Source organism: Oryzias melastigma, linkage group LG9 (assembly GCF_002922805.2).
Source record: "Oryzias melastigma strain HK-1 linkage group LG9, ASM292280v2, whole genome shotgun sequence".
Lineage (NCBI taxonomy): Eukaryota > Metazoa > Chordata > Actinopteri > Beloniformes > Adrianichthyidae > Oryzias > Oryzias melastigma.
Genome location: NC_050520.1, coordinates 476,149 through 499,794, shown reverse-complemented (window position 1 = coordinate 499,794; position 23,646 = coordinate 476,149). Strand labels below are relative to the sequence as shown.

Below are 23,646 nucleotides of genomic sequence, written 5' to 3'. Positions count from 1 at the left end.
ATCCTGGATCAGCTTCACCTCCTCCCTCCTGATGGGAACGACGTCAGAGAACATTCCAGCATTCCTGCTTTAATAACGGAGATGGAGACAGGAGGAGCAGCTCAGCAGCTCCTCCTGTCTCCTCCTCCTCCACCTGTCTCCTCCTGTCTCCTCCTGCTGCTCCTCCTGTCTCCTCCTCCTGCTCCTCCTGCTGCTCCTCCTGTCTCCTCCTGTCTCCTCCTGCTGCTCCTCCTGCTGCTCCTCCTGTCTCCTCCTCCTCCTCAGTGACTCAGCTTCTTTTCATGCTCCTGCTGCTGCACAAGCACACAGGCGTGTGCTCGGCGACCTGCTACAGCGGCGGCACGCGGCCTCCTACAGTTCAATCCCAGAGGAGCAGGAGCGGCTGGAGCTCAGCGTCTGACCAGGAGGACGTTCGAAGCCGCCCGCGGGGGGGTCGGCGTGCCGTGAAGCTGCTTCTGCCTGACAGCATGTTCACCTCCACACCAAACAAGCCCACCATCACTGACCGGGACCAGAACAGGGAGTGTGCACGTGTGTGCGTGCACGAGGAGCTCTGAAAACTGAAAATTACTCAGATGATTAATTTAGCTGTCCGCAGTGGAAAGTGAGGTGTGCTTTCTTAACGGCTCGGCTTCACTTTCACACATTTTCCTTCAACATTTTCTGGGAGTCGTGCTCCTCCACTCCTCCTTTGTTTCTTCACTTTCACTACTTTTTCTGACACTTCGGCATCACTTTTCTTCTACTTGTCTTTCATGTTTCTTTCACTCTTCTCTCCATTTTTCCTTCATGTTTCCTTCACCTTTTCTATCACTTTTCTATCACTTTTCCCTCTGCAGGACAAACGTTCAGAACTTCTGTGGTTGTTGTTGCAAACTCAAAGGAACCCAAACCCGGTCGGAGTCCGACATGTGGACATGCAGAACCTGCGTTGGAGGAATCCTCATGAGTGAGCAGAACATGTAAACGTTAGATTTGAGTCCATTTAGAACCAGATTCGATTCATTTGAAGGGTGGAGACGTTTTGGAGACGTTGAAACTTTGAAAAGTTTTGTTTCATAAGCAGCGGTTCAGGTTCGGTTCGGGTTGGGGGGAGGGGTACTGGATCCAGTTTGCTGCTCATTTGGAAACGAGATGAGCGACAGAATTCAGAAGCTGTTTGCCCCCCACCCCCCGCAGGTTTCTGGGATGCTGTCTCCCCCTGTTGACCAGAGGCTGTAACTGCAGCTGTTTCTGAAGAACTTGATCCTCCTGAGTTTCAGGATTTTTTTTTAACTTTTTTCATTTTGAAAGTTTGAAAAAAACTCTCTATTTTTATAAAATGTCTAGTATACACCAAGCCTGGACGGCGGTATGCGCGCGCGCCAATGACTTAAATGTGTGCGTTTTTTGGACGAGAAAAGGAGGGATCAGATTCCGTCGCTTCTGCGTCACCCGCCGCCGTCCAATCAGCTCGGGGCTTTCCTCCCCACTCAGACTCATAAAGGCAAAACCTCCGCCGCTCCACGCACATGAGCGCGCGCAGGACTGTACGCGGGAGCCGTTCAAAGTACTGGGACCAGAGCCGAACTCGGACCGAGCTGCGGGTTTTACGCGCCGCTCTGGAGGATCATCTTCGTTCTGTTCTGCAGGAGAACAGCTGCTGCTTTGGCGCCAGTCAGATAAGAAGCTCCTCGCGCCTCCTCCTCTTCAGCAACCTCCATCATTTCACGCGTAATTTGGCACAGATCCGCTTCTCGCATGAATCTCCTCGACCCCTACCTGAAGATGACGGAGGAACAAGACAAGAGTCTCTCTGACGCCCCGAGCCCGAGCATGTCCGAGGACTCTGCGGGATCCCCGTCCAGCCCGTCCGGGTCAGGCTCCGACACCGAGAACACCCGGCCCCGGGAAAACGGGCTGATGCGCGCGGACGGAGCTCTGGGCGACTTCAAGAAGGACGAGGACGACAAGTTCCCCGCGTGCATCCGCGAGGCGGTGTCTCAGGTGCTGAAGGGCTACGACTGGACCCTCGTGCCGATGCCGGTGCGCGTAAACGGATCTACAAAGAACAAGCCGCACGTGAAGAGGCCGATGAACGCCTTCATGGTGTGGGCGCAGGCGGCGCGCAGGAAGCTCGCGGATCAATACCCGCACCTGCACAACGCGGAGCTCAGCAAAACTCTGGGGAAGCTGTGGAGGTAAGGGGCGGTCCCGCGCGCCTTTACGCATCAGATCTGTCTGCTGGCGCGCGCCTTTACGCATCAGATCTGTCTGCAGGCGCGCGCCTTTACGCACCAATACGGTGTACCAAATTGAAGTCTGGCTGGTGGCGCGCGCCTTTACGCACCAATAAATTGCGCCAGATCCGGATCTGTCTGCAAGCATGCGCCTTTACGCACGGTGCGCCAAACCCGGGTCTGTCTGCGCGCCTGTTTTCAAACGCTTTGATTGTAAATTCTTTCCCTGCTGTCTCGCGCGCAGACTCCTCAACGAGGGGGAGAAGCGGCCGTTCGTGGAGGAGGCGGAGCGGCTCCGCGTGCAGCATAAGAAGGACCACCCGGACTACAAGTACCAGCCGCGGCGGAGGAAGTCCGTGAAGAGCGGGGGCAGCGAGGCGGAGGAGGGCGGGGAGCACCTCTCCACCAACGCCATCTTCAAAGCGCTGCAGCAGGCCGACTCTCCCGCCTCCAGCATGGGGGAGGTGCACTCCCCCGCGGAGCACTCAGGTGAGGAGATACCTGTCCATCATCTCTGACTCCGTTTTGTTCAGTCAAGCTGAACTTTCTGTCGACCCCCCCAGGCTCACAGGGACCCCCCACCCCTCCCACCACCCCAAAGATTGACAGCTCAGCAAAGATGGACCTAAAGCGTGAGGGGGGGCTGCGCCCGCTGCCGGACGGCGCCCACGGACGCCAGCTCAACATCGACTTCCGTGACGTGGACATCAGCGAGCTGAGCAGTGACGTCATTTCCCACATCGAGACGTTCGACGTCAACGAATTCGACCAGTACCTCCCCCCCAACGGGCACCCGGGCCCCGCCCCCGGGAGCACCGCCCCCGTCAACTACAGCGGCAGCTACAGCATCAGCAGCGGGCCCCCCCTCAGCCCGCAGGCGGGCGGGGGTCCGGCCTGGATGGCTAAAGGCCACAGTCAGCAGCAGCAGCACACCCTGACCCCCCTGGGGGCGGGCGGGGCCTCCGAGGCCGCTCAGCGCCGGACCCAGATCAAGACGGAGCAGCTGAGTCCCAGCCACTACAGCGAGCAGCAGGGCTCCCCCCAGCACGCCGCCTACAGCCCCTTCAGCCTGCAGCACTACAGCCCCTCCTCCTCCTCGTACCCCCCCATCTCCCGGGCGCAGCAGTACGAATACCCCGACTCCCAGGGGGGGGCCTTCTACAGCCCCGCGGGGGCGGGGCAGGGCTCTGCGCTCTACTCGACGTTCAGCTACATGAGCAGCCCCAGCCAGAGGCCCATGTACACCCCCATCGCCGACAGCGCCGGGGTGCCGGCCGTCCCCCAGAGCGGCCCGCAGCCCTGGGAGCAGGCGCCGGTCTACACGCAGCTGACCCGGCCCTGAGGGGGCGCCGACCCGGGCCGTGGGACAAACATGACCCCGGCTCCAGTGGACTGATCTGGGCCATGGGGCAGTTCCAACGGGGGGGCCCTGGCTCAGCACTGGCCCAGGGGCCGTTGGGCGGCACTGGCCCGTGCTTAAGCTTCAGCCTTAACCTGGGGGCCCCGGGGCGGCACTGACCTTGGCTCCAGTGGACCGATCCAGACTTCAGCGGACTGATCCTGGCCCTGGGGCCATGGGTCAGCACAGACCAGGACTCCAGTGGACTACCTGGGACCTGGGACAAACTGGACCCGGGGCTTGAGTCATCAAAGTCCCGGTGGCCCCTGGGATGGCACCGCCCCAGGTCCCAGATCAGTCCGCTGGAGCCCATGATCCAGCAGACCGACCCGGGCTCCGGTGGACCGACCCGGGCTCTGGGTCAGCACTGACCTGGTCTCCAGTGGACCAGCTGACTAAGTGCCTTCTGTTGAACTTTGACAAAAACCAAATCATGTTCTTCTGGAGTTCCTGGAGCCTCTGTGAGGACTCTGTCTTTAGGAACGTTCTCATGTTGCCTTCATTTCCTGGGGGGGGTTCAGCTCTGGGGGGCAATATTTGTGACCCCCCCAGTCCTGCCTAAGCTGCAGCTTCACCATTTGTGTCTTCCGTCCTTCAGGCATTTCTCGGGACTCTTTGTGCCCCCTAGTGGTGGCGGCTGGAAATGCACGTCTTTGACCTTTGACCTTTTCTTCCCTCAGATCCTGTTCTATTTATTTATTAGTGATAACTTTATTTCACAATAATTATTATGCGTACTATTCGTGGTATTATTATATGCTCTCTTTTTGGGGCGTTAACAGAAAGCCCCGCCCCTTCCTTGATCCAATGGTATTTGCTGTAATCTCTTTTTTTAATTTATCGTTGGTAAATGTTGGTATGTTTGTGAGGTCGAAGGAAACGCGTTTGTTTCTGTGAAATGTCTCCGTTGAACTGGAAATCTGTCAGAGGAAACTCGGGGAGTCCAGAACCGGCCGTCCGTCCATGTAACGGTTCCGCCGTCGCAGAACCTTTTGTATCTCAATTTGTAATAAAATGGAAAAGAACAGAAACGCCTGTTTTTGCTGTCCACCTCTGAACATGAAGAGATCACTGAACCCTGCTGACCCCCCCCCCCACTTCCTTCAGATGGACCAATCCTGGAGGAGCTTCAGAGATTTCATCCTGAAGATCAGGGGGGGTCAAACTCAATCACACAAGGGGTCAAAACACACCTGAGGTCGCGGGCCGAACAGACGAAACATTTACTGAACACTAAAACGACATTTTAAAACTTTTAAACCGTAACTTTTTACATAATTATGAACTGGATATATAACATTACCTGTGATAATGCTAGTGTGAAGATGCTGAAGCTGATAGTCAGCTAAAATATAAGATAATTGGCAAATTAGCCTTAAAAGAACAAAAAAAAATAGGTTAGCCAAAATGGCTTGTATGTAGCTGAAACAACAGCTGAACTTCAACATTTCCTAAAAAACTGAAAAAAGCCTAAATGAGCAGAAACAGCTAGCATTTGAATATTAGCCTAACTTCAAAAATTGTCAAAACAGCTAGCATGTAGCGGAAATGTTAGCTAAACTCCAAAATAGCCTAAAAAAATAAAAATAGCCTAAATTTGCTAAAACAGCTAGCATATCCCAGCAAACATTTCTATGTGGACCCGATATGGTTTACCTGTGGGATGAATTGATGGACCCCGGATGGGTTTGTCCACGGGTCCCTTGATGGCCCCTCTGTGTTTGCCCACACTGGCTTAGGTAGGGACTCAGTGGTCTGAGTCACTACGGTAACCGGCCGCCCGGTGGACAGCGTAGTGAGTTAGGGGGCTCTGCTTCCCAGCGAGCCAGACTACTGAGTGCCCACTCAAACCAGTGTGAGCAAACACAGAGGGGCCATGTGGACAAACCCATCCAGGGCCCACCAATTCAGCCCACAGGTAAACCATCTGGGGTCCACATTGAAATGTTCGCTGGGATGTAGCTGAAATATAAGCCAAAATCCAAAATAGCCTAAAAAATGAAAAAAAAGCCCAAATTAGCCAAAACAGCTAGCATGTAGCTAAACAATTAGCTTAACTCTAAAATAACCTAAAAAACTGAATAAAGCCTGAATATTTCTAAATAGATAGCATGTCACTGAAATGTTTGCTAAATTCCAAAAACAGCTTAAAAAACTACGAAATAGCCCAAATTAGCCAAAACAGCTACAGGTAGCTGAAATGTTAGCTTAACTACAAAATGGACTAAAAAATAAAAAGCCTCTATTAGCCAAAACAGCTAGCATGTAGCAGAAATATTAGCTAAAAACCAGAAAAAAGCCTAAATTAGCCCAAAAAGCTAGTATTTAGTGAAAATATTTGCAAAAGAGCCAAAAACCAAAACAAAAAAGGCTAAAATATTCAGTATCACTTAATGACAAAGAATAGGTGAGTTGAAATGATGGATAAACGTCATCATCCAATCAGTGACGTGCGTTCGTAATGGCCTCTTCCCGTTTCTTCTGTTTGCGTTTTGATTTCTGGAAATTACTTTTGTTTTCCAACACGTTTCATTTTTATTTAATTTCATTTTTGTAAGTTTGGGGATTTTTAAAATGTGTTCTTGTTTAATTATTTGTTTTGTTTTTAATTCATAGCTCATCTGTGTGCTGCCCCCTCCAGGTTGAATCGAGGTATTACAGTTGAATTTGGTGATTGGTCAAACTATCGTCCCACGTCATGATCTGCAGCTCCAGCCCCGCCCCTCTGACTGGATTTTCACCTTTTGGCTGTGGGCGGAGTCAGCCTTCGATGTTTGGTTACCCTTTGACGCTTTAACACCTGAGTGACGCTTCTTTAACGAACTGTAACTTTTCAACCGTTAGCAGGATCATTCCAGCAGATTGTGAAGGAGAAAAGCGGCTCGTCGAGCCTGCTGGAATTATTGTGTTAACGGTTGTTGGTGTGGTTTGACCCTCAGGGCCACCGTAGCGTTCTGAGCTGGCATCAGACAAAGGTCGCGGGAGGGAAACACTGACTGGACTCTAATGTGGATTCTGGGAGCGTTCTGGTCCGTTCGGATCTGAGTCAGCGCCGAGCCGCTGGCTGCTGAAGGAGCGTGACGGCGGGTTTATTTAGAAAGGACGGCGGTTTTATTAGTGCCACCGAACCTTCAGCTTCACTGCGACAGATTATTGGAAAAGACTTTCCCTCCTCAACCAGAGTCTGGGAAAAATGTCAACGACTGCCGCCGACTTACTGCAGTTTTCCTGCAATCATGTAGAAAGAGAAAGTCTGCTCGCAGTCTGCAGGAGGAACCGGTGACACAACCAATTACAAGTGATCCGTTTATGGTTGTAGAAGTATGTGACCCCCCCCCAGCCCCAGAACAGCAGCTCAGAGCTCCTAATCAGCCCCAAAGATGTTGAAGGCTGAGGTTTTTCTGGGTTTATGCTCCAGTTTGATGGTTTTATGAAACAGTTTCTGACATTTGGATCCGCAAATCTCCTCTGATCCTGACCGATCCTGACCAATCCTGACCGATCCTGACCAATCCTGACCGATTCTGACCGATCCTAATCGATCCTGACCGATCCTGACCGATCCTGATTGATTCTGACCGATCCAGACCGATCCAGACCGATCCAGACCGATCCCCCATCCAGACCGATCCCCCATCCAGACCGATCCTGACCGATCCAGACCGATCCTGACCGATCCCCGATCCAGACCGATCCCCGATCCAGACTGATCCTGACCGATCCTGACCGATCCAGACCGATCCAGACCGATCCCCCATCCAGACCGATCCCCCATCCAGACCGATCCTGACCGATCCAGACCGATCCTGACCGATCCCCGATCCAGACCGATCCCCGATCCAGACTGATCCTGACCGATCCTGACCGATCCAGACCGATCCAGACCGATCCCCCATCCAGACCGATCCCCCATCCAGACCGATCCTGACCGATCCAGACCGATCCTGACCGATCCCCGATCCAGACCGATCCCCGATCCAGACTGATCCTGACCGATCCTGACCGATCCAGACCGATCCAGACCGATCCCCCATCCAGACCGATCCCCCATCCAGACCGATCCTGACCGATCCAGACCGATCCTGACCGATCCCCGATCCAGACCGATCCCCGATCCAGACTGATCCTGACCGATCCTGACCGATCCTGACCGATCCAGACCGATCCCCGATCCAGACCGATCCTGACGATCCCCGATCCAGACCGATCTTGAATGTTCCTGACCGATCCTGACTGATCCTGACCGATCCTGATTGATTCTGACCGATCCAGACCGATCCAGACCGATCCAGACCGATCCTCAGGACTGTTCAGGTCCGGGGTCAGTCTGTAGGCAAACCGAAGAGGTGTAAGAATCACAGAGTGTCTCATCGTAAACACTGAAAGTTTCCAGAAAGACACATAGACAATTATTAAAAACCTTTCTGAGATCTTCACAGAAAAAAGTCAGAAAGTTAAAAGTAACTAATTTAATAGAAAAAAAGAGAACTTGAGGAAGTGTGGAATAAACGTTTGATGTGGTCTTGATCGCATGTCCAGACTGAGGAGAACAAAAACAAAAACATGCTTTTTGTTTCTAGAGATTGTTTATCTGAAAGTAAAGTGGCTAGAGAAATGATCCATTCGGATCAGATTTTGATCTATTTTCCATTTTTGGTAGAGCTGTGTATTGGCCAGAGTCTGGAGATATTCCAGAATAGGACAGGTGTTCGTTTCTCCTCCATGATGGATGTTCAGCTCCTCAGAATGAGGAGAGTACCCAGACTTGAGTCATGTGACACAGACATCAACCTGCATCACGTTTCTTCAGAGGAACCTGCAGAAACCTTCAGCTTCTTCTGCTGTTTCAGTGATGAGGGTTCTGATCACAAACGGAACTTTTGTGATGCAAAGCAGCCCACACCATGACACTCCCACCTCCATGTCTTCAGTCTAAATGTGACTGTGTGTCTGTAACATTTGATCTTATGCTTTATACCAAACGACACGATAAAAATCATCAAAGACGCGAAGACTTCAGTCTGAAATGACTTGAACTTTTTCAAATCTACAGACTTTAACAAATTCTGGAATTCTTTTAATGTTTAGAATGGAAAAGGAAACGACTTGGAATTTTCTGGATCTGTTTAAAATCAAAAATGAAAACACAAACATGAACACACTCCTGTGAACATGCATTTTACAAACACGACGCACAAACATAGACAAACAAAACCATAAACATCCACAAACAAACAAACAAACACTCAAAAATAAAACACAAAAACATACAAATCCTCAACCAAAACATTTACAGACACACAACAAAAACACACTCCAGACCAGAACGTCTGGCCGCTCCTGTGGATCCAACACCTTCTGATGCTGCAGGACATTTAGAACCATGAAGAATCGGCTTAAAAACCTACAGGAAAAGGTAAACCGTGAGCTTTGAAGATCCAAATGGAAATATGGATCATTTCAATGATCTTCTCAGTAAAAAGGTCCAAACATCTGCTGGAGTTTGAGCGTTTTCAACTCCTCAGTCAGAACAGTAGCTACTGTCTGATCTAGAAGTCACTACATGACATCATCACATCATTAGCATAATGTTTGCACTGAGTCTTTGGGGGGGTGATACCTTAGACACCTTCTCCTTGATCCAGGATCGGTGCAGTCCAAGGAACACTCTCACAGATAAAGAAGATGAAGATCTCAGACTCTCCGTCGTTTGAAGCAACATCACATTATTCGTTTGGACCTTAACTGTGGTAGATCAGACATTCACACTGACTGCTTTGAGGTGGGCGGAGCCTAACAGCATGTTCTCATGGCAGAACATCACAAGGTTTCATATCTGATCCAGAAAAGTCTCCAGATTTGTGGCTAATTTCTTTTGAGAGGAGAAGTCGCTGAAGGTCCTGAGAAGTCACTAAGCTGCCAAGCTGGCGACTGGCGTCCAGTGGAGCTGATGGTTCAATCATCTGGTTCTTCATCAGTTCCCTCGAAGCCTTCCTAAGCTCCTGAAGCAGATGTGGACAGAAGGTTGGCAGAGAAACAGAGTCAAAACCAAAACCATCAAGATGTGAATCTGAACAAGTAAAGCTGGCAGAAGATTCTGTTACAATTCTGCTCATGAACCAGATCTAATAAATGAATCTGAAACAGAGAAAGTCTCCCGATCCTCTGCAGAAACTCCACGAGTCCAGCAGATGAATATCTTCAGCCTCACTAACGACGTCTCTCTTGGCTGAAGTTTTGCTCCTCGGCACATCGGAGGATGGAGTTTCCTGGTTCCATGTGTGGAGATCTTCCTGCCAGCAGCCGTCCTCTCCGGGTTGTTTCACTGCCAGTGTGCTCGGTGCCAGCGTCTAAATCCGATCCCCGAGAGCTCCCGCCAACATCTTTATCACTTCTAATTGCCCCGTTTCAGAACCAAACTGCCTCCTTGTTGAGCAACGTGATAGATGCTCGCGATCATCTGGAACTCCAAATTATTCTCAGCAATTCAAGCGGAGATGAGGAGAAAACAACTGATGTTACAACATTCTGAAACACTTCAAACGTGTCCTCAAAGAGAGAGAATTCCTGCAACCCTTTTTAAGACACTCACCAGATTACGTTGAGAAGTGAGGATCGTCGTCACACCTTAGAACACAGAAGTGAATCAAACAGACTCTAAGGAGAAAGGTTGAAATCCTATCTTCTAGAGGACGGTAGCAGGAGGCGTTCTAACAAGGACCATGGACCAGAGCAGACGGACAGGAGGTGAGGCAGACCAGGATAATCAGAGCGGATCAAAGCCGGATTCAGACCGGACAGCTGTCCTAAAGCCACCGTGACATGAAGTCAGTGACTCCTCACTGAAACCCAAACCTGGAACAGATCTTGAACGTCTTTGACTCTTCTGTAACTGACAGAGGAAAAACACTTCCTCCTGGTCTGTAAAACAGACTCAAATCTGTCTGTTCCTCCTCCAGGTCTGCTCTATTACCTGAGAACCAAATCCTCCGGTATCCCTGAAGGGATTCGGAGGCAGCTCAGAGGATTCCTGTCTGATCCTGCAGTTAGCTTCAGTCCCGTCAAGCAAAAACACACCTGTGGTCTCAGCAGCTGCAGGTCCACCCTGAAGAAAACATCACAGGGACAGTCTAAGGCTGGGGGGTCCAAATCCAGGCCTCGAGGGCCGGCGTCCTGCTGCTTTTCCAGAAATCCTGCCTGGATCAGGTGTGGAGCTTTGAAGGCAGGTTGGTTGGAGGACATGTAGGACACCGGCCCTTGAGGCCTGGATTTAGACACCTCTGTAGCCACTCATGACGAGGGTCGACCGGTTCTGAGGGTTTTGGGTGGTCCGGGTCCGTGGAGGGTCATAGAGGACTGGCTGCATCCTACAGTTCCCTTGAGGCTCGTGTGGCCATCAAGGGTCATGAAAATGGGACGTACCATTGCAGTGGGCGTGGTTAGTGTATCGTCGACCGCTGCACCATCAAGCAGCACACCGATCCAAACGTTTGTGTGAACATCTTCGCCTTTGTGTCTCATTCACACAGATCCTGGTGGATTATGAAAACACAAAGACAGATAACACGTAAATAACTGGATCATCCAGCTGCAGGCTGACCATCGTCTACAGCAGGACCATCGCTGAGCACTCGTCCAGCAGGAGGTCATTGTCTCTTTGGTGTCGATCAAACACTGTCTTCTGGTGAAATTATGGGATGTCAGGTTAAAGTGATTTCAATAAACCTCCTGAAGCTAAGCTAACCTTTCCCCCCTTTGGACTCCTGCTAACAGATGAAGCCATCAAACCCGGAGCTGGAGGACGACCAACATCTGTTGGCCATTTGGTCGTGGCCCTTCTCCTCCTGTTTGTTTGTTCTACTCCACCTCCTGCTGACTCCTGCTGTGAGGAGTTAAAAGAAGCTAAGCTCAACGGCTGGCAGTGCTCTACGGTTAAATAGATGACATCAGAATGTTTGTGGCTGTGCGGGAGTCCATGTCTTCTGTTTGTTTTTGGTTTCTGTTCCTCCTTCAATGTCAGATTTGTTGCAGGAAAGAAAGTTTCTGACAAACAATTCTGAGAAGAATGGAGCAAAGTTTCAGCCTGAGGTAGAAGAAGCAGGTCAGGCCTACTGACAAACATTCTCTCTGATTCCATTTACATCATTTTCTCTGAAAAACTATGGAAAAAATATAATGTATTCATGACTGAATTAAGAAACAGTTTAACTGATGTTTCACTCGAGTCTTCAAACTGACCTGGTTGATGACTTGATGCATTAGCTAAAAATTGAAACTTTGACCAAACCTTTGGCGTGTTCTCTTGAATTATTTTAACAATAAATGCATAGGAGAACTGATCCGACAAGTGCAAACACCTGGACTGAAACGTACATGAACACCTGGACTGAAACGTACATGAACACCTGGACTGAAACATACATGAACACCTGGACTGAAACATTCCTGAACACCTGGACTGAAACATTCCTGAACACCTGGACTGAAACATACATGAACACCTGGACTGAAACATACCTGAACACCTGGACTGAAACATGCATGAACACCTGGACTGAAACATGCATGAACACCTGGACTGAAACATACCTGAACACCTGGACTGAAACGTACATGAACACCTGGACTGAAACATGCACGCTTGTGAACAGAACCTCGTAAATAATTCAGCATTCCCTACTTTTTGTTCTTCAGTAATACTCAGTTGTGACATTTTGGTCCAAATCTTAAGAATTATTCACCTTTAACACTTCTCTCTATAGGTTTCTGTTACATTCCTTTAATTAGGTTTTTATTGACTCGTCTTGTGCCAAAGCTGTAATAGAATATTTAGAAATGTCCTCTTGCTGGAGGACTGCCTGCAGCTGCTGCAACCCTTCAAAAACACTCTGAGCTCCCAAAAACCTCTCAGTAACAATTCAGTTCCACCTTTGTGTGATGGAAACTTCTCCAACTATCCTGAGGAAACACAACCCGCCCACTCTGTGGAAGAACCTTCTGAACATCCTTCAACATCTCAGTGAAGAAAGGCCTAAAGAAACTGATTCTGAGGCACAATGATCAAATGTTTGAATGTTTTATCGGTTATTGGTTCAGTCCATTAGAATTAAAGTACACGCGAGTGTGTCTCCAGACCATAATGAAGTAACTCATGGCCTTACAGGAGTATCAGAACCAGAGATCACAGTCATTCCCACGTTTCCATCAGGGACCTGGTCCTGGGTATGAGCTCGGGTCCCGTAGTCATAACCTTGAGGTTTTAAAGGAGACCTCAAAGACTTGTCAGTGTGTGAACTCCCACATCGGACAAAACGGCACCAGCACAAAACAAGCTCCGGACCAGTCCTGCATTTTCCACTGCAAGCGTTGGCTAAGTGGCTAATAAACGGAGCCTGTTTGCTCAGAAAACCACAACCATACAAAAAGGCCTTAGAGAAATTACTTTGTCAGAAAAAGCTGAGAAAATGATTGAGGTGACCTCAGCTAATGTCAGGGGAACAATTCTGGACTTTATGAGACGTAAATGTAGAGAGAGCACAGCTCTCTAATGTCAAGCACCTTTTTGGATTCACACTTATCTCACACTGACAAAAGTGACGTAGCTTTCTGTGGCTTTGGGCTCTTTTGGTTTTCTGAGTGTTGCTTGTATCAAATATCAGACATTTTTGTGCTCTGGGTTGCAGCTAACGTGACCACATCAGCTCCAGACTCGTTGGAGACTAAAAACTGTGAGATATGTCAGAATTAGCAGCAGTTTTCCTGCCTCTCACTGACAGACGAGGACGATTCAGGACTGAACTCCACAATGGCTTCACTACGGCGTCGGAGTTTAAAGCTGCATCCGAGTGACGTGTGAACCTCCTGACAGAAAGAAGAACGTAAACAGATATAGGAGACTTTTCAAAGAGTGAGATTCAAGCCTTCTCCTGAAAATGTTCCTGTCCGACCATCAGCTGATCTCAGCTGGCGCTCGGCACTCTTTTGTTAAGTTTGTTTGAAGCATTTCAGTTTTCGCTGATGACTCCACTGTTGATCATTAATTTATTTAAGAGGTTCTGTTTTCTATCCGTCTAAACAGAACCGAGTCTCAGATGAATCCAATAAAATCCATCTTTACTTAAAAAAGTGAAATCCAGGTAATCAAATCCACAAACAGATCTTGTTGTAAAGGAATTTCTTTTTTTCGTAAATGTACATAAAAGCTGTCAGGTTTTGCATCATTTTCAGTAGTTTTCTTGTGAATTTCCAGGTTTGTGTTTCTCTCGTTAACGTCTCACCTGTTTCCTTTACTGATTATCTTCTTTCCGTGAATCATCCTCAGGATTTCAGCTCGTCTGGTTTGTCTTCCTTTGCTGTTCCTGTTGTTCCTGGTTTTGTCCTGTTCAAGTTTATTCATTGAATGTTTCACGTCCTGATCTCCTACATTTTTGGTTTCTGATTAAAAAGCAAGGATTTTAGAACCAAGCTAACCCGTTTCAGACTGAAGAAATTAGACCAATAAATCAATTGGAATCAGAACTAGAACTGATTTCTTTTAATGAAGTAAATCGTTATCTAGTGTTGAACATAAACAGTTTCAGTCAAAGTAACCGAGACGAAGCAGAGAATAAAGTTTTGATGGTTTCCTGGTTCTTAAAGTTCATCCTTCTGACCTGATCCTCGATTTGGTCAAAACCTTCTCTATGAACAGAATGGAGGCTTGCACTTCATCTGCATCTGGAAGTAGAATCCTCTTTTAAATGTCTTGTTTTGAAGGGTTCCCTAAATAAAAAGAATCACTATTATACACAAAGCTTTTGCAAACTCACTAAAAACTAAAGATCCAATTTTTCTGGAAGATCCAATAAAAACAAACAAGGTTAATGTGATTATGAAACCTCTCTCTGCTCCTCAGTCAGCCACATCTGGAAACAGTTGAAATTAGACATTTATGATATCTTCTCAGAGCCACTGAGAGGCCCAGCAAGGGATTATAGACCCCGCCCCCCCATTTTCAATGCCTGGCTGCAAACATTACATAAGAGTCAGATCACAAATGCTGGATCTTTCTCTGGAGGATAAGAGTATCTCTAATGTTTGGAGGGAACCAAACCTGATTCCTAGATAACAACAGGTATACCTTTAAAGTTCTGGAGGATCAGATACAGATCTGCTGATGCTGCAGAAGTGTTTGGGTTTTGTAGTCTCACCTATACAGGAGACAAGACCCTGTCAGACAAAAACTCAGCTCAAGAAAAATCAGTAAAGCACTGTGGCAGTGCTGTTATGGTCTGGGCTGCTTTCTAGCTTATGGACATGAATGACTGAAAGTGATTGGACACTGAAACCATGGAGGTTTTTGGACTTTTGGAACCGCATGAATCTGAGAAAAACTGTGTTCCGACAGCAGGTGGAAGTCTACAGGTAAGTGACGGAGGTCTACAGGTGAGTGATGAAGGTCTACAGGTGAGTGACAGAGGTCTACAGGTGAGTGATGAAGGTCTACAGGTGAGTGACAGAGGTCTATAGGTGCCTGTTGGCAGTCTGCAGGTGAGTGATGGAGGTCTACAGGTGAGTGACACAGGTCTACAGGTGAGTGATGGAGGTCTACAGGTGAGTGATGGAGTTCTACAGGTGAGTGACACAGGTCTATAGGTGAGTGATGGAGGTGTACAGGTGAGTGACGGCAGTCTACAGGTGAGTGACAGAGGTCTACAGGTGAGTGATGGGGGTCTACAGGTGAGTGACAGAGGTCTACAGGTGAGTGACGGAGGTCTACAGGTGAGTGTTGGAGGTCTACAGGTGAGTGACAGAGGTCTACAGGTGAGTGACAGAGGTCTACAGGTGAGTGATGGGGGTCTACAGGTGAGTGACAGAGGTCTACAGGTGAGTGACGGATGTCTACAGGTGAGTGACGGATGTCTACAGGTGAGTGACGGAGGTCTGCAGGTGAAGGAGGAGGTCTGCAGGTGAGTGACACAGGTCTACAGGTGAGTGACACAGGTCTACAGGTGAGTCATAAAGGTCTACAGGTGAATGATGGAGGTCTACAGGTGAGTGACCAACTACCTGATGACCGATGGCTCCTCCTGCCTGGATTTTCCAGACGACTGATGGCTCCTCCTACAAGATGACTGATGGCTCCTTCTACCAGACGGCTGATGTTTCCTGGTACCAACGCTCTCTGCTGGCCCCGCCCTGCTGTCACTGTGCTGGCAGAGCGCTGGTCAAAAGCGGCGTGCGGCTGTTGCTGGAAAGCCTTTGGTTGTTGGTGGTTAACCCAGCTCTCCCCTGAGACCCGCTGTTCACTCGTCATCCTGCCGCCTGCCTCTGAACTGCCTTTAGCTCCCCTGTCAGCGGCGCTGGTGCCGTCAGAAGAACTCAGGCCTGCTAAAGGCTGAGGAACATGCATGTTTCCATGTTTGGACACCAGCAGAAATAAAGCAGACGGAGAAGAAGTGAAAGTTTCTGAGGGAAAGTCTCTGGTTTCCACTCCAGCGTTTAACTTTGTCTCCGTTTTCTCTCAAACGTTAAGATTTGGTCTGGACACTGAAGGAAAACGGACCCGTCCATGTCTGCAGAACATGACTGACATACTAGAGAAAACAGAATAAATAATAAGAATAATTTAAATGAGAACGAAGATTTTAAAGCATTAAGTTCTTCCTATCCGCTCAGGTGATGTCTTTTAATAATGTCACGGTGGATAAAGGACACTCGAGTTGTCTGGAGTCACATGACTCCTCTGGGGTCACTTGACTCCTCTGGGGTCACGTGACCCGTCTGGGGTCACTTGAAAACAATAGAACCTGAATGTGCCTCCAGTTATAGACATGAAAACAATAGAACCGCTCAGACGAGGATGTGAGAGTTCTCTGATGACTGAGGAGGACGATGGATGTTTTAGGTTAGAACAGCTTCAGGTTGACCTTCACTGGGGCTTCAGAAATTAAAAACCATAATTTCTGTTAAATGTTATTTCTGTGGGAATGTAGAGAGAAGTCTGATGAGACTCTGACCAGGAATGGAAAGTCTTTGTTCTTTTCTGTGTTTGTTTTTGGCAGCAATGCGGAACCAACCAACAGATGTAAACATTTACTGATGTCGTTCCAGACATGATGAGCGGCTCAGAACGTTCCCGTCCACCTGAACTTTCCTGCTGTTGGAGGACAGTGAAGACTGCAGACCTGATGGTCTTCAGTCGGATTCTTCAGTCGCTTCACTGAATCAGAACCAGGAGGTTCTGAAGGTCGTGCTAGAGGAAATGCTTTACGCTGCAGGTGAAGCGGGCTTCATCTCTCTGAGCTGAAGCTCGTTGTTCCTCAAACATGTTTGCTTCATTGGTTTATGGTTCTGGATATTTGGACTTGAGGTGCTGCATTGAAGGACTTTCTCTTGAACAGAAACATCTGGACATTTCAGAGGTTTAACAAACCAAACTGCTGAGGAGCTGAGTGAGGACACGGACGATGTTCTGCTGGAACGAAAGTCACGACATCTTCATCCTCTGATGGAAAAAGGGAGATCCGATGAGGTTCTGGTAGTGAAAAGCGGTTCTGTGAAGGAACTGATGGAGTTTTTGAACACATTTTTACAAAGGTCCAAATGTTTCAGTGAAGAAGCTGAAGATTATAATGGAAACATAGATGTAGACCAACCAGAATGACAGCTACCGATGAATATGTGAGGAGTGGTTCCATTTCACGTCCTTCAACAGTCGCCTGATGATCACGTTTGCCACAGTGTTCCAGTTGTTGTCGGGGAACTGGAATGAAATCTTTGAAGTTTGCTCTGAGTTTCTGTGGTTGTTGTCAGAAGGAGTTCTGCTGTTTACCTTCAGTCAGCAGAACTTCCCTCCGAGCAGACACTGAAGGTTCATGTTTGTCAGCAAACCGCTTCAAACCTGAATGTTTCCTGAGAAAATCACTTTGTTTTTGCTCTCATCTAGTATAAGTTCTGAGCTGAAGATGCACGTCGTCAAAGGTTAAATCTGAGCTGAACCAGAACCTCTGAACAGAACCCGACTGTAGACCCGGGTCTCTCTAAGAACAGAGTACTTAGACGGCTGCAGGGAGGAAACGGCGTCTTTGTGAGGACTTGCTCCGCCTCCCAGAGGGCCGCAGGTCGACCTGCGGGGGGACTGTTGTTCTGATGTGTACTGAGGCGGCGAGCGCAGAGCAGCAAAAATATAAGAACAGTCAGAGGTTCCTCAGCAGTGAAGGATCCATCCAGACGTCTCCTCCTGACTGTAGGCCCTGACCTTTGACCTGAGGCCTTCGGGACCTCCTGGTGGAATCCTAGGATGGAAGTTTCCATGTTTACCTTCCCCCTGCTGGTCGGGTTTAGAATGAGGCCTCATTCCAATTCATGTTGGGACTTGTAGTTTTATGGATGACGTCTCATCAGATGTTCCTTATCCTTTGATTCTGCTCACCTGACAGGTGAGGACCATCGTCCTGATTAACACCTGCTGCCTATTTAAACCAGAGGAGAACCTCAACCAGACGAGGAGGAGGACGAGGGACGGACTTGGAGGACGAGGACTTGGAGGACAATAACTTGGAGGACGAAGACTCAGAGGACGAGCACTTGGAGGACTAGGACGTGGACTTGGAGGATGAGAACTTGGAGGACGAGACCTTGGACTTGGAGGACAATGACCTGGAAGATGAGGACTTGGAGGACAAGAACTTGGAAAACGAGGACTTGGAGGAGGAGGACTTGGAGGAGGAGGACTTGGAGGACAAGAACTTGGAAAATGAGGACTTGGAGGAGGAGGACTTGGAGGAGGAGGACTTGGAGGAGGAGGACTTGGAGGAGGAGGACTTGGAGGAGGAGGACTTGGACTTTGTTTTGGTTTTGTTTTTTCCTCTCTTTGTCCTCAACAGTCTTCCACTGCTGAGTTTTGTTATTTTAGTTTGGGGTTGGACCTTGGTAGTCATTTGGAGACTTGCTTTGTTTCTTTTATTTAGGTCTTGGAGCTGCTGACTCAGGCGCTCCAGTCTGGGTCAGGAGTGACTTATCTTCTGTTTCAAGGTTCCAATCTCTTTGTTTGTATTTTTACCAGACAGAAATAATTTCGTTTTGTTTTTCTCTTCTGTTCTTTAGTAAAACTCTTCATCTTCCTCGTCTCCAGTTTTTAGATGTTTGTGGTGATCCTCTAGACTTCAGACTGATTTGCCTGTCAGAGCCGTAACGTCTCACAGTATTACTTTTTCTGTTAATATGATAGTAAAAATACCTTCATGGCTGCACAACAGACCTCATGTGGTTCTTTAGACTTCCTGTGTGGCTCTGAAGAAAAATAGGAATCATAATAGTTTTTTATTCCTAGACTTTTAAACTGAAGCGATCTGTTGACATTCAATCAAACGTCGAGGTCTTGTTTCATCTTTCCTCCTGAACATCATAACTCAGTAAAATGATGGTTAAATGTTAAACATAATGTCACAGCTGATCATCAGAATCAGCTCAAATCACTTTTTCTTGTCTTCTTGCTGTTTGGAGTTAAAGTTCTGAGAGTGAATCTGATCCAGCAGGAGGATCTTATTGACACAGGGGTATTTTATTTTGAAAGGACCGTTTATTTGCTGCTGTAGAAGTTCAAGATTACATTTATGGAAAACGTTAACACTTTGTATGACTGGATTCTGATGAATATATAAGGAACGATTTTCTTTAAACACTCGGATCAAACTAATGCGTCTTTGGAGGGAAAACCTTCCAAAGCGTTTGTGAAACTTTGGAATCAACTCCGTTTGACTGTGATGACAGAACCGGATCTTCAGCACAGAACTGATCCGAGGACAACTTTGGTAACTGGATTACAGCAGTACTGCCCCCCCCCACACACTCTGTGGGAAGCTGATCAGGTGATCACCAACACCTGTTTACCTCCCGTTAGTAGGAGCTGCTGCCTGCAGACGAGTCAGTTTGTCTCAACTCGTCCTTGGAGCAACAGCGACCCCGTTCACGAGAACCTTGGATACCGACTGACCTGAGAAATCCCCGGAACTGGAATCGTTCTTTCCATGAGTCTTACCCCAGCACCTTTGCCTCCTGCCAATTCTACTGGGACGGCCTAAAAGAGATCCCGAGCACCACCCTCCACCTCCACTCTGATCACACCACCGAGTAAGATCCTAACCTGTTCCTGAGTCCGTTCCTCACGTCTCTCCTCCCCTAGTGCGCTCCTGCTGTCATCCCCGAATTCTTCATCCTGCCGGAGCCAAATAAACCCTTTGAAACCACGTCTGTTCCTGTGTTCATCGAGGTCCAAATACGAATCCTTTCAACAACCGGTGATGATGAAGTGTCAATACTGTGGATGTGGTGAATGCTAACAGCAGCTGATGTTTACCAAAATTTAAGCTAAATTAGCCCAAAAACTGGAGAAATGTTTGATTTTTGCCCAAAAAGTTGGGATAATGCTAAAATATGAACCTACAAAACTGGAAAAAATGTCTAAATGAAGAACAGCTAGCATCCATCTTCCTCCGCTTCATCCGGACCGGGTCGCGGGGGCAGCAGTCTGAGCAAAGATGCCCAGACTTCCCTCTCCCCGGCCACTTCCTCCAGCTCTTCTGGGGGGACCCCGAGGCGTTGCTGGAGAGACATAGTCTCTCCAGCATGTCCTGGGTCTTCCCCAGCTAGCATGTCGCCAAATTAAAAAACCCAGTACTTGAACACTTGAAAGTTTGAACTGTGTCTCTAATTGAAAGAATACACAGAATTTAACTCATTTTTTGAAGGATTCCAGCAAATTCTCATTCATTTCCTGTCGGGCGTTTTCATAGTTAAACAAGTTTATGAATACCAAAAATACAAGAAGTAACAGTTGAACAGTTCTAACCAAGTTACTGAAAGTTTTCACGTTCTGAAAAACAGAATCATTGAATTCTGACGCTTTCACGCTGTAAATGAAGACAAAACAAGTTAAATGTTGAGATTTAGGGCGACGCCCACATTCCACCGTCGCCATCAGACCCTGAAACCTTCAGTGATCCACTGAGATTCAGTCATTATCTTTATCCAGAGCTTGAACCCCAAAAGCACAAACATCTTGATTCATGCCTGAACTGAGACACAGACGGCGTTTCCTCTGAGGCTGCAGAGCATCAGAGACGCCGCCACCGCCGCTCTGTGAGCCTGAAGGCTCTGACCCCGCCCACATCGCCAACTCATCTTCAGACAACAAAAATCCATTCCTGCACACTCTCCACCCCCGTTCCCCTCAGCTGTTCTCCACATTTACCCCCCCCCCCCCTTTGGTTTCCTCCATAATGATGCTAATAAAGTCGGTAGAATGGATTACCAGGTTCCCATGGCAATGGCCCTCCGGCCCACTCTGATCTGCTGCTGGGTTTTCTGGAGGGAACCGTCCACTTACCCTCATGGCTTCACTCCTACACTACCTAAGCCACGCCCACAGCGCCATGGATCAGCTCCATGCTGGACCCGGTGGGCTGGACCGACGCTGCTGAGGATCTTCCGGTTCTGACCCAAAGAGACGGACGGCATCGTCTTTCCAAATGTTTCCTGCAGAGGCCCAAAGCAGCCGGCTTCCAGAAAACCAGAAGCCGTAAACGAACCCGGCTGATCGCTCCATCAGTTTCAGCTTTCACTCCACCAGAAAGACTTCATCATTTCGTTCACAGTTTTGTTCTTCAAAGCTCTAAAGACCAGAAGAACATCTCAGGATCAAGAGGAACTGGATCCTCTGCAGCTTCCGGGGGATTCTTACGGTGAAGGAGAGACGGAGACTAAAGATTCCAATCAAGTCCTGCTGTGGTCAGTCCTCCAGCGTCCCTCACTTCTCTTCCTCCACTATCAACCCCCCCACCCCCCGAGAGAAGACTCCACCTGTGGACCCAAGACTTCTTCCTGCAGCTCCTCTCCATCCTGATCCTACCGGAGTCACAATAAACTTTTCTGCTGAAGCTTGTGGTTCCAGGAGTTTCCTTATCCTTATCTGCGCGTCTCTGGATTAACATGGAAGCACCATTTCCTTTCTGCTCTCTTCAGAACATGTCCAAGTCTGAGAACATCATCAGGCTCTCTGCTCCTCGCCCCTGATTGGTCCTCCTGTCTTCTGAGGTCGTGCTGCTCATCAGTCAGCAGATCTCCCAGTTTATGCTCGACTTTCTGCTGCATCTCCTTCATCCTCTGGTTTAATCTGATCCGTCTGACCTCATTCTCCTGATCAACATCTGCCTCCATGTACCATCTGCTCCTGTCAGCTCAGGCTGCAGCTTCTTCTTCTTGACTGGAGTTCTGCAGCCGTTGGATCAGAACCGAGCAGCATCATTCTCACCTGGCTGCGTCCGCTCCGTAATGGAAGAAAGCTGCTTGGACGTTCCCTCAGAGACGTGGAGCCGTCCCAAATGGCACGGTGGCACCAGCAGACACCTCCGGGTTACCAAACCAACCTGTAAACACGGCCAGGTGTGATGACAGCAGCATGACTCCGCCCCGCCTGCGAGCTGCTGCGGCTTCAAAGCTGAAAAATGAGGAGAGCAGCGCCAGCACATTACAGTAAATGAGCCGGCATGGGAATAAAAATACAGACGTGTTGCATAACTTCTGGTAAAGTTCTTACAGTTACTCCTCCTTCTNGGGGGGGGGGGGGGGGGGGGACATTCTGTTTTGGTATAAGTGGGAGGAACTAATGTGGTAAAATCATTCTGACAGTATCTTTCTAACATTCATTTCAAGGGGAAACGTGGACGTTTTATGTCTATGAGAAGAGATCTCTGCATCAATAGATGTAAACAGAACACATGGACTCTCAGAACCAGAATCCTAATCGGTTTGGTGGATGATCTCAACAAACTTCCTGAAAACGTCTTTAAAATTCTCCTCATGAGATGACAGCTGAGGTCCAGATGGATTCCAGAAGTTTCTGAGGAACACGTTTGACTTCCTGGTTCTCGTCTCTGGTCCACAGTCTGACTGGAAGGAGCTTTTCATGAAGTCCTGAAGATGGCCCGGTTCTGAGAGGACACAAAAGTGACCACCGGAGGGCGACATCGCGGTTTGTGTTTGTGAGACACAGATTTCTACAGGAAGAAGAAGAACGGCCATGTTGGAAAAGAATAAAACTAACTTCTAAGTGTTGACCGGATACTTGTCTGCAAGACTTCTGTGCACAAAATGTAAACGTGGATCCGACTAGTGAGGACAATAAAGGTAAAAAGGAGGATGATGATGATGATGATGAAGAAAACGAGGATGAAGCATAAAACTTTAGGTTTGTTTCAGTGAAACCAAAAGTTAAAAAAGAAGTATGACTGTCAAAAAGGGAGAGAGGAACAAAGTGACTTTAGGTAAATAAAACAGAAACAAAATATTTCTTATATTCACATACTGAACAGAACTCAGCAGTAAGGAGCACAGGTGTGTACAGGTGTGTATTGGTGCGGACAGGTGTGTACAGGTGTGTATAGGTGTGTATTGGTGCGGACAGGTGTGTACAGGTGCGTACAGGTGCGTACAGGTGTGCACAGGTGCGTATAGGTGCGGACAGGTGCGGACAGGTGCGTACAGGTGTGTACAGGTGCGTACAGGTGTGTACAGGTATGTATAGGTGTGTACAGGTGTGGACAGGTGCGTACAGGTGCATACAGGTGTGTACAGGTGCGTACAGGTGTGTACAGGTGCGTACAGGTGTGTACAGGTGTGTATAGGTGTGTACAGGTGCGTACAGGTGTGCACAGGTGTGTACAGGTGTGCACAGGTGTGTATAGGTGTGTACAGGTGCGTACAGGTGTGCACAGGTATGTATAGGTGTGTACAGGTATGTACAGGTGTGTTCAATTCAATTTTCAATTCAATTTTATTTATATAGCCCAAAATCACAAAGAGATTTGCCTCATTGGGCTTCAAAATATAAACAATAGTTAAAAACTAAACAGACTACATAAACATGTTATCCCTGCCCTTAGACCCCCCCCTCCCGGTAATGAAAAACTCCTAAAAAAACCTGAGTCAGGAAAAAAAGAAGAAACCTTAGGGATTCCCACATGAAGGAGAGATCCTATCCCAGGACGG

The 23,646-nt window shown here is 48.2% G+C and overlaps 1 protein-coding gene across 1 annotated transcript; it reads left to right on the top strand.

Annotated features, from left to right (window-relative positions):
- The first annotated feature begins 278 nt into the window (after window positions 1–278).
- On the top strand, window positions 279–4,648 carry LOC112136366 (transcription factor Sox-9-A). Its single transcript, XM_024258029.2, has 3 exons — window positions 279–2,180; window positions 2,464–2,708; window positions 2,783–4,648. Exons 1-3 carry the CDS (start codon window positions 1,741–1,743, stop codon window positions 3,559–3,561), a joined length of 1,464 nt encoding a protein of 487 aa, XP_024113797.1. The 5' UTR covers window positions 279–1,740; the 3' UTR covers window positions 3,562–4,648.
- Window positions 4,649–23,646: the final 18,998 nt, after the last annotated feature.